This window comes from Xenia sp. Carnegie-2017, unplaced genomic scaffold (assembly GCF_021976095.1).
Source record: "Xenia sp. Carnegie-2017 unplaced genomic scaffold, XeniaSp_v1 HiC_scaffold_24, whole genome shotgun sequence".
Lineage (NCBI taxonomy): Eukaryota > Metazoa > Cnidaria > Anthozoa > Malacalcyonacea > Xeniidae > Xenia > Xenia sp. Carnegie-2017.
The window spans coordinates 16,543,081-16,554,795 of record NW_025813487.1 but is presented as its reverse complement, the minus strand read 5'-3'; the positions used below and the strand labels follow the sequence as shown (position 1 = coordinate 16,554,795).

General features: G+C 35.4%; 2 protein-coding genes across 2 annotated transcripts; both read left to right on the top strand.

Annotated features, from left to right (window-relative positions):
- Window positions 1-2,069: 2,069 nt before the first annotated feature.
- Window positions 2,070-11,407, top strand: LOC124451499. Its single transcript, XM_047002126.1, has 2 exons — window positions 2,070-2,291; window positions 10,928-11,407. Exons 1-2 carry the CDS (start codon window positions 2,191-2,193, stop codon window positions 11,253-11,255), a joined length of 429 nt encoding a protein of 142 aa, XP_046858082.1. The 5' UTR covers window positions 2,070-2,190; the 3' UTR covers window positions 11,256-11,407.
- Window positions 3,840-4,582, top strand: LOC124451500. The gene has a single exon (XM_047002127.1). The coding sequence runs from the start codon at window positions 3,941-3,943 to the stop codon at window positions 4,364-4,366; it is 426 nt and encodes a 141-aa protein (XP_046858083.1). The 5' UTR covers window positions 3,840-3,940; the 3' UTR covers window positions 4,367-4,582.
- Window positions 11,408-11,715: the final 308 nt, after the last annotated feature.

The window sequence follows — 11,715 nt, the reverse complement described above, 5'->3', positions numbered from 1 at the left end:
AAGCGACCAGTACACTGTAAACATTCTGTCATGATTGTGCCAATGCAAGCAATGCTTGAAGCAATGGTATTAAAATCTGTGGATCTTTTATTTTGTCTGTTCTCATACTATTGGTAAGCGTTTTTTGTATATTGCCAAATCAAAAATGGTCCTTTAATTTCATTGTAAAGATAAATACCTCGGCATGAGCATTTTTGGGAAGATAGGTGGTTCAAATAGGTAACAAATGGAAGCAAATACACCCAAGAATGAATCATGGTTTCTACACTCTTATCCTTGAATAGTTTAAATGTTTAAAGGAATGAATAATGCAATTGTCTGTACTGTCCATGTAGTGAATATGAGCTATGTACTGTTTCATCACAAGATTTGCTGGTCATTGCACAGTGCACACTACAAGCAATGGTACCATTGTCCGCTAAGCATCTTCCTTACACTCACAGTATTCTTCATGGAAACTCACATATCATGTTCAATTGTTGTGTTTTATATACAGCTCTTTTATTGAGAAAGTCATGTGTTATTGCAAAACCCAACAATGACAAACCATGGCTTGAGAAATATACTTTGATAATTAGATTAGGTAGCAGTTAGTTGACCAGTTTTGTTGTCATTGTCATGACTAATACTTTATTAAGTAGCAACTATGTAATTTTTAAAGGCAAGTCTTTATTTTATTTGTGTTTTGAATGTAGTTTTTTATAAAATGTTGTTATTCTTGCAGGATGTTAGCAAAAAAAAGTCGATCTCCTCGTTCTCCACTATTGGGTACCTCATTTGCTTGGTGACAGAGGAAAAGATGCTCATGAAATTTAATGCCACCAGACATAGGTATGTACAGGTTTTGTCAAATATTTTCCGAATAACTATAAAGAATTTTATTCAAAAACTTTTAAAGTTACTTTACCTCAGAAAAATGCACATTTTTGCTTGTATGCAGTAACCAATTGGAACAAACAAAACTTTTACAAATAACCATTGAATTAGTTTTATAAATCTGTGTATGATAAACCCACACCCTCTCTCATGTATGTTTGCTCCTGAACATCTATGAATTACAATAAATTTAGAAGTAAAATAGTTTAAAATTTCTTTCATCCACTGAAGAAACGTGTTTATTCACCGTTCAATTTGGATGGCCGAAATTAAACCCTTTTTCCAAAGCTATGTTAATAAAAATTGAAAAGTTTGCACATTTTGGTTCAGAATGGCTGATCTGTCATGCATATATATATATATTGATATAATTCTTTGTATCATTTGTGATTATTATAAGAAAAGAAAGCCCAGTGTTCATTAAAACCAGAGTTATTAATATTAACAATATAGCAATGACTTTTTCATAAATTCATAATAACAAATAAGATAATGTCTTTGCAACAAAAACTAAAAAATAATAGTTTTAAAAAGGACATAGTTCATATAATTGTCTATTATAAGTTCCAATGAATAGACTGTCCACCACTGATATAAGATAATATCATTAAGTTCAATGTCAATGCTCAAAACTATTCTACACTGTACTTTATTTTTTTTGCACTAACAAGTTGCATTTCACCATACAGTATATTTATTGTACATAGCATACTTCCAAGCGTCGCCATCGTCTTGTATAATGTTGTGCACACCGTTTGGTATCTCTGGATGTCGACAAAAATAACATTGAGTGGCCAAATATATTGATGTCATAACTGCAAACACTGCCAACTCGATAACAACCATTTTAATTTCAACTTTTTTTTTGCAACTAATTTCGTTTTCTTGTATGGTAATTAATACCTTTGGTAAAGAATTTATCGTTGAAAACAATTTTTTTCGCGCATTTTCGTGATAAAAACCTTTTTTTAAGACTCATTTGAATAAATACGCTTGAACACCTGTTGCGGTCGTTAAAAAGCATCATGCAAATGCGTTTGGGATATGGTTTTCATGAACGCAATAAGTTGACTGTTAAACTTTCGCTGTTTTTACCATATTTGGTGTTTGCGAGTTTCATTGGTGGACGTGCAGTCACGTGCTTAATTATTACCGCGGTAATATATTTCCGAAAAATTTGAATAACGACAGTACCTAGTGAAATACGAAACTTGTTGTGTCTGCATATTTTTATACTTCCGTCTCCACGACCAACGGTCTCCACTTCAGTCCTGAGAAGTCGCGAAGGTGCAGACTGTACAGTTTGTGTACAAAATGGTTAAGAAGCACACTGTTCGTTTGACTGTGGAAAATCATTCGGGCTTTTCAATGAACTATAAAGGAGATTGGTTTGATTCCGGACGATTAGCTGATACATTAACTAATTTCTGTAAATCTGTTCACTCCTGTCAAGTTATATGCACTCATACGACCGTTTATAGTGCGCTTCGATACATGTAGTATTTCGCTGATTTGATTGACTGTAAAACTGCAATCCAGAAGATATTCAATTTGCTCTTTTCCGATAATCAGTGAAGGCCTGCCAGCATTAGCAATATCGCACAATTCATATTCAAAAGTGGCTCTGATACTTTCCCTGGATAGCGTGTTACGAGCATGGATTAAATAGTTTAAAACCTGTTCAGAAACCCTTTCAAATGAATCTAGTAGAACAACGTATTGTATCAATTCATCAACAACTTCCAATACGTCTTGCATTTCTAAATTGACATCACACCGATTTAAACGATCTCTTACTTCTAAAATTCTCCAACGAATCATTTCCCTCAGTGTTTGTGTTTCACCTTCTACTTCCATCATTTCAACCAATTTTTCCCTCGTTTTTTTATCTTTTCAAATGGTACCTCAAAATCTTGCTATAGCTCCAATAACAATAACTGTTCTGTCTGCAAGTTGAACTAATTTAAATAGTCTTTACCGATCGGTATTGCAAGTAAGTTTTATGGTTAGCACTATTTTCCACCCAGCAAACCGCCCTTTACTCTGAAATATAATATTTTACACAATATAATATTTTACACAATCTAATATTTTACACAATATAATATTTTATATAATATTTTACACAATCGTCGAAAACGACATATTTTCCAGCCTGGATTATAAGTTTATAACTTAAGGTGGTTGCATGAAAATTTATACTGCAACATTTATCTGTAAATATTTTCATATGTTGATATTAAAAACTGTATTATAAAAATATAAAATTACTCGCCATCTCAAAACGACCTAGCACCAGTGCATGCATGGTTTCCTTTTAGCTTTTGGTTCTTTCCCATTAGCCGCCATCTTTAATTTATTTCCGATTGTGTAAAGTAAAGGGCGGTTTGCTGGGTGGAAAATAGTGCTAACCAAGTTTTATAGCCAAAACAAACGTAAGTACTAGTGGCAGACCGCTGGATAGTAAAACATATGCTGCAAATAACAAACCAGTCTGAATAATGATAAAAATATGCTGGATAATAAAAAATATATGCTGAATAATTGAAATAAGGCTGAATAATTGAAGTAAGGCTGAATAATGATAAAAAATATATGCTGAATAATTGAAATAAGGCTGAATAATTGCAATAAGGCTGAATAATTGAAGTAAGGCTGAATAATGATAAAAATGTGCTGAATAATTGAAATAAGGCTGAATAATGATAAAATATGTGCTGAATAATTGAAATAAGGCTGAATAATGATAAAAAATGTGCTGAATAATTGAATTTAGTGTAATTTTGGCGGATATTGCACCCCATAGTTATGAAAACTAGTACGCAATAAGTTGACCGTTAAACTTTCGCTGTTTTTACCATATTTGGTGTTTGCGAGTTTCATTGGTGGACGTGCAGTCACGTGCTTAATTATTACTGCGTTAATATATTTCTGAAAAATTTGAATAACGACTGTACATAGTGAAATACGAAACTTGTTGTGTCTGCATATTTTTATACTTCCGTCTACCAACGGTCTCCACTTCAGTCCTGTGAAGGTGCAGACTGTACAGTTTGTGTACAAAATGGTTAAGAAGCATACAGTTCGTTTGACTGTTGAAAATCAATCGGGCTTTTCAATGAACTATAAAAGAGATTGGTTTGATTCCGGACGATTAGCTGATACATATTCTTGGCCAGAAGTTGTTGAAGACGGTCGTCAAATGGATATTATGTGTTACGAGAGAGACAATGCTGTAACTGGCTGTAGTGGTTACACGGCATATGAAATCAGTGGTACAGTGATCACGTTTGCATTCAGCAATCCTTTGGTGGGTAAAAATAAACTGGGTGTTGGTGTTGGAGAATGGCATGTTTGGAACGAGATGGACTACCATGATTACAACGAATTTACGATTGTAATTCCTGTATGTTCATCAACATTGAAATTTGTTTGCAAGTGTACTGGTTCGACGACAAATCATGCGACAGTTAACATTTTTCGTTTGTAATAGAGAACAAATAAGAACCGTGTGCACATCAAGCTTTGTTCTGAGAAACTCGTGTAGCCGTATCAATGTTTGGATGCAAACTATCTATTCACAATTTGTTTTTTGCTCAAATGCACCGCTTTCATTCTGTTTATTAAATTTATGAATAGACTAGACAACATCATTTGTATATTCGTATCAATGCAAAAGTAAATTTTTCGTGTCTATAGTATCATATTACTGCGTCAATGATAAGTATGATGTGCGCTGTTTCGAAGGTGCTAAAACATGTAGAAAATTTCATCGTTCTTATTTAACTCGTACCATGCCTGTAAACTTAACAGGAAGCCGTAAAAAGTTTTGTGTGTCCTACTAGGTCTAAAATCGTAGCATTTAAAGAACTGGCAATGCTAATTCTTTACTCTTACTCATTCATACTCAATGGCTCAAACACTCTCCTTTGTAAGTATTTCAAAATGTAATGAGAATCTTGTGTATGTAGAAATTCGTTTAGCGAAGTTTTACAGATAACTTTAGTCAAGTGTGGCTACCTTCCATCCAAACATTTGACATTTAAGGTCTTTTTTAAAAATAGACATGTTTCGACATCTCATGATGCCATCTGCAGTATGAATGAAATAATAGGTGATACAGGGTTTATAAAAGTAATATGATACGTAAATTAGAACAATAAAAAGGAAATAAGATAATATAATGAGGAGCGTCCGAGCGTATTATAAACTAAATATTGTATTGAATTTAAAAACTTGAACATTGAGGTCAGGGTTAGTTTTGTTAATGTGGAGTGCTTCTTTGATTTTAAGGGTGAATGAGGTGTCGGCAGTGTCGATGATTTTGAAACAAGAGGGTGAATAGTTGGTTTTGCATGAGTGAGATTTAAGAAGGTGTCGGTAGATATGAGAGTTTTTGTCTGTTGTGGTATGTTCCCTGATTCTGGTGGATAAATGGCGTGAAGTTTCGCCAATGTATCGGGAATTACATCCAGCGCAATTGAATTCATATGCCACCATAGATTTAATTGAATCAGGGATCGGGTCTTTAAATGAAAAAAGGTTTTTGATTTTGAATGATGTGAAAATTAGTCGAATGTCAATATCTGTACAGAAACGTTTCATAATGTTTGTAAGTCTGCGTTGTGTGTGTCGTGAGTAATGTCCGATGTATGGTAGTTTGAAGTATAGAGTTGTTATTTTGGAATTTTCATTTGTGTTGGTTGTGATCGTCGTGTCAGGAGTTTCGGTGTCTAGGTTGAGGTTGTTGCTATGTTTGTTGTCGAGATATCGTTTTACGGTTCTGTTAATAAAGTGAAGTGGGAAAGAATTTCGTAAGAGAGTGGATGTGATGTTTTTTATGTCTCGTTGAAAGCCATTGTTCGTATTGTTAAGTTTGTATGCTCTGTCGATTAGTGTGCGTATAAGTCCGGTTTTGTATGAAAGTGGTGTGAAACTAAAATAGCTCGTCAGAAGTCCTGTGTACGTTGGTTTGTGGTATGTAGATGTTGTACAGCTGTCGTGAGATTTTGTTAGTAAAATGTCAAGAAATGGCAGTTGATCTTGTTGTTCAGTTTCAAAAGAAAATCTAATGTTTGCGTGCTGTGTGTTAATGTAATTATAAAACTTCATGGCCTCAGTTTCGTTAGTAAAAACACTAAAAATATCGTCAAAAAATATCGCGCCATTTATCCACCAGAATCAGGGAACATACCACAACAGACAAAAACTCTCACATCTACCGACACCTTCTTAAATCTCACTCATGCAAAACCAACTATTCACCCTCTTGTTTCAAAATCATCGACACTGCCGACACCTCATTCACCCTTAAAATCAAAGAAGCACTCCACATTAACAAAACTAACCCTGACCTCAATGTTCAAGTTTTTAAATTCAATACAATATTTAGTTTATAATACGCTCGGACGCTCCTCATTATATTATCTTATTTCCTTTTTATTGTTCTAATTTACGTATCATATTACTTTTATAAACCCTGTATCACCTATTATTTCATTCATACTGAAGATGGCATCATGAGATGTCGAAACATGTCTATTTTTAAAAAAGTTGTCGTGTATATTAAATGTGTATTGGCAATAGTGCTTTTATGAAATTATGGAAATTAAGGTCTTGTTGTGCACCGTCATTTTTCACTGTTGTACGAATAGTTGTATATTTTATTTAAACTCATCAACAGAGAACAAACGTAATAACTAAATCGTCAATGTTTCTTTGTACGTAACCTAAAAGTTTTATTCCCTGTTTTATGTCATACTGTAGGATACGTTTAAGAAATATTACTGTTGTTTGTATTATAAGACATCTTACTTCCGGCATTGAATGATTAGTAAATTATTTATGATCCTTAGAATTTGGAATTCTGAGATCTTTAAATCCTTTCATTTTGGTTTCTGGAAAACGCATCGAAACTTTCGTTTGCGTTTGACCCTCTTTTATGATATTGAAGCAGGGTAATAGGAAACAAATTCCCTCGAAAAAACATATAAACATGACACAGCAAGCGAAGTGATCACGTTCGCATTCAGCAATCCTTCGATGGGTAAAAATAAACTACGAAAATTAATGACGAAGTGATCACGTTCGTATTCAGCAATCCTTCGATGGGTAAAAATAAACTACGAAATTAATGACGAAGTGATCACGTTCGCTTTCAGCAATCCTTCGATGGGTAAAAATAAACTACGAAAATTAATGACGAAGTGATCACGTTCGTATTCAGCAATCCTTCGATGGGTAAAAATAAACTACGAAATTAATGACGAAGTGATCACGTTCGTATTCAGCAATCCTTCGATGGGTAAAAATAAACTACGAAATTAAAGGCGAAGTGATCACGTTCGCATTCAGCAATCCTTCGATGGGTAAAAATAAACTACGAAATTAATGGCGAAGTGATCACGTTCGCATTCAGCAATCCTTCGATGGGTAAAAATAAACTACGAAATTAAAGGTGAAGTGATCACGTTCGCATTCAGCAATCCTTCGATGGGTAAAAATAAACTACGAAATTAATGACGAAGTGATCACGTTCGCTTTCAGCAATCCTTCGATGGGTAAAAATAAACTACGAAAATTAATGACGAAGTGATCACGTTCGCATTCAGCAATTCTTCGATGGGTAAAAATAAACTACGAAATTAATGACGAAGTGATCACGTTCGCATTCAGCAATCCTTCGATGGGTAAAAATAAACTACGAAATTAATGACGAAGTGATCACGTTCGTATTCAGCAATCCTTCGATGGGTAAAATAAACTACGAAATTAATGACGAAGTGATCACGTTCGTATTCAGCAATCCTTCGATGGGTAAAAATAAACTACGAAATTAATGGCGAAGTGATCACGTTCGTATTCAGCAATCCTTCGATGGGTAAAAATAAACTACGAAATTAATGGCGAAGTGATCACGTTCGTATTCAGCAATCCTTCGATGGGTAAAATAAACTACGAAATTAATGGCGAAGTGATCACGTTCGCATTCAGCAATCCTTCGATGGGTAAAATAAACTACGAAATTAATGGCGAAGTGATCACGTTCGTATTCAGCAATCCTTCGATGGGTAAAAATAAACTACGAAATTAATGGCGAAGTGATCACGTTCGCTTTCAGCAATCCTTCGATGGGTAAAAATAAACTACGAAATTAATGGCGAAGTGATCACGTTCGCATTCAGCAATCCTTCGATGGGTAAAAATAAACTACGAAATTAAAGGCGAAGTGATCACGTTCGCATTCAGCAATCCTTCGATGGGTAAAATAAACTACGAAATTAAAGGCGAAGTGATCACGTTCGCATTCAGCAATCCTTCGATGGGTAAAAATAAACTACGAAATTAATGGCGAAGTGATCACGTTCGCTTTCAGCAATCCTTCCATGGGTAAAATAAACTACGAAATTAATGGCGAAGTGATCACGTTCGCATTCAGCAATCCTTCGATGGGTAAAAATAAACTACGAAATTAATGACGAAGTGATCACGTTCGCTTTCAGCAATCCTTCCATGGGTAAAAATAAACTACGAAATTAATGTCGAAGTGATCACGTTCGCTTTCAGCAATCCTTCGATGGGTAAAAATAAACTACGAAATTAAAGGCGAAGTGATCACGTTCGCATTCAGCAATCCTTCGATGGGTAAAATAAACTACGAAATTAATGGCGAAGTGATCACGTTCGCATTCAGCAATCCTTCGATGGGTAAAAATAATTTACGAAATTAATGGCGAAGTGATCACGTTCGCATTCAGCAATCCTTCGGTGGGTAAAAATAAACTACGAAATTAATGGCGAAGTGATCACGTTCGCATTCAGCAATCCTTCGATGGGTAAAAATAAACTACGAAATTAATGGCGAAGTGATCACGTTCGCTTTCAGCAATCCTTCGATGGGTAAAAATAAACTACGAAATTAAAGGCGAAGTGATCACGTTCGCATTCAGCAATCCTTCGGTGGGTAAAAATAAACTACGAAATTAATGGCGAAGTGATCACGTTCGCATTCAGCAATCCTTCGATGGGTAAAATAAACTACGAAATTAATGGCGAAGTGATCACGTTCGCATTCAGCAATCCTTCGATGGGTAAAATAAACTACGAAATTAATGACGAAGTGATCACGTTCGCTTTCAGCAATCCTTCGATGGGTAAAATAAACTACGAAATTAATGACGAAGTGATCACGTTCGCTTTCAGCAATCCTTCGATGGGTAAAATAAACTACGAAATTAATGGCGAAGTGATCACGTTCGCATTCAGCAATCCTTCGATGGGTAAAATAAACTACGAAATTAATGGCGAAGTGATCACGTTCGCATTCAGCAATCCTTCGATGGGTAAAATAAACTACGAAATTAATGGCGAAGTGATCACGTTCGCATTCAGCAATCCTTCGATGGGTAAAATAAACTACGAAATTAATGGCGAAGTGATCACGTTCGCATTCAGCAATCCTTCGATGGGTAAAATAAACTACGAAATTAATGGCGAAGTGATCACGTTCGCATTCAGCAATCCTTCGATGGGTAAAAATAAACTACGAAATTAATGACGAAGTGATCACGTTCGCTTTCAGCAATCCTTCGATGGGTAAAATAAACTACGAAATTAATGGCGAAGTGATCACGTTCGCATTCAGCAATCCTTCGATGGGTAAAAATAAACTACGAAATTAATGGCGAAGTGATCACGTTCGCATTCAGCAATCCTTCGATGGGTAAAATAAACTACGAAATTAATGCCGAAGTGATCACGTTCGCATTCAGCAATCCTTCGATGGGTAAAATAAACTACGAAATTAATGGCGAAGTGATCACGTTCGCATTCAGCAATCCTTCGATGGGTAAAATAAACTACGAAATTAATGGCGAAGTGATCACGTTCGCATTCAGCAATCCTTCGATGGGTAAAATAAACTACGAAATTAATGGCGAAGTGATCACGTTCGCATTCAGCAATCCTTCGATGGGTAAAATAAACTACGAAATTAATGGCGAAGTGATCACGTTCGCATTCAGCAATCCTTCGATGGGTAAAAATAAACTACGAAATTAATGGCGAAGTGATCACGTTCGCATTCAGCAATCCTTTGATGGGTAAAAATAAACTACGAAATTAATGACGAAGTGATCACGTTCGCTTTCAGCAATCCTTCGATGGGTAAAAATAAACTACGAAATTAATGGCGAAGTGATCACGTTCGCATTCAGCAATCCTTCGATGGGTAAAAATAAACTACGAAATTAATGGCGAAGTGATCACGTTCGCATTCAGCAATCCTTCGATGGGTAAAAATAAACTACGAAATTAATGCCGAAGTGATCACGTTCGCATTCAGCAATCCTTCGATGGGTAAAAATAAACTACGAAATTAATGGCGAAGTGATCACGTTCGCATTCAGCAATCCTTCGCAAAATAACATTGAGTGGCCAAATATATTGATGTCATAACTGCGAACACTGCCAACTCGATAACAACCATTTTAATTTCAACTTTTTTTTTGCAACTAATTTCGTTTTCTTGTATGGTAATTAATACCTTTGGTAAAGAATTTATCGTTGAAAATAGTTTTTTCGCGCATTTTCGTGATAAAAACCTTTTTTTAAGACTCATTTGAATAAATACGCTTGGACACCTGTTGCGGTCGTTATAAAGCATGATGCAAATACGTTTGGATATGGTTTTCATGAACGCAATAAGTTGACCGTTAAACTTTCGCTGTTTTTACGATATTGGTGTTTGCCAATTTCATTGGTGGACGTGCAGTCACGTGCTTAATTATTACCGCGGTAATATATTTCCGAAAAATTTGAATAACAACAGTACCTAGTGAAATACGAAACTTGTTGTGTCTGTGTATTCTCATACTTCCGTTTGCCAACGGTCTCCACTTCATTCCTGTGAAGTCGCGGCGAAGGTGCAGACTGTACAGTTTGTGTACAAAATGGTTAAGAAGCACACTGTTCGTTTGACTGTGGAAAATCATTCGGGCTTTTCAATGAACTATAAAGGAGATTGGTTTGATTCCGGACGATTAGCTGATACATATTCTTGGCCAGAAGTTGTTAAAGACGGTCGTCATATGGATATTATGTGTTACGAGAGAGACAATGCTGTAAGTGGCTGTAGTGGTTACACGGAATATGAAATCAGTGGTACAGTGATCACGTTTGCATTCAGCAATCCTTTGATGGGTAAGAATAAACTTGGTGTTGGTGTTGAAGGATGGGATGTTTGGAACGAGATAGACTACCATGATTACAAGGAACTTACGATTGAAATTCCTGTATGTTCATCAACATTGAAATTTGTTTGCAAGTGTACCGGTTCGACGACAAATCATGCGACAGTTAACATTTGCCGTTTGCAATAGAGAACAAATAAGAACCGTGTGCACATCAAGCTTTGTTCTGAGAAACCCGTGTAGCCGTAACAATGTTTGGATGCAAACTATCTATTCACAATTTGTTTTTTGCTCAAATGCACCGCTTTCATTCTGTTTATTAAATTTATGAATAGACTAGATGACATCATTGGAGATATTTGTATGGTCGTATCAATGCAAAAGTAAATTATTAATGTTTATAGTATCATATTACTGCACATCGTTCTACTTGCATCGATGATAAGTATGATGTGCGCTGTTTTGAAGGTGCTGAAACATGTAGAAAATTTCATCGTTTTTACGTAACTCGCACCATGCCTGTAAACTTACCAGGAAGCCGTAAAAATTTTTGTGGAGTCCTACTAGGTCTAAAATCGTAGCATTTAAAGAACTAGCTAATTCTATACATTCTTGCTCAATGGCTCAAACACTCTCCTCTGTAAGTATT

What these genes read in the sequence shown, in the direction of transcription:
- LOC124451499 (XM_047002126.1), top strand. Translation starts at nt 2,191, where the DNA reads ATGGTTAAGAAGCACACTGTTCGTTTGACTGTGGAAAATCATTCGGGC. An exon ending in TCCGGACGATTAGCTGATAC is followed by an intron (nt 2,292 to 10,927) that starts ATTAACTAATTT and finishes ATTAGCTGATAC; the next exon opens with ATATTCTTGGCCAGAAGTTG.
- LOC124451500 (XM_047002127.1), top strand. Translation starts at nt 3,941, where the DNA reads ATGGTTAAGAAGCATACAGTTCGTTTGACTGTTGAAAATCAATCGGGC.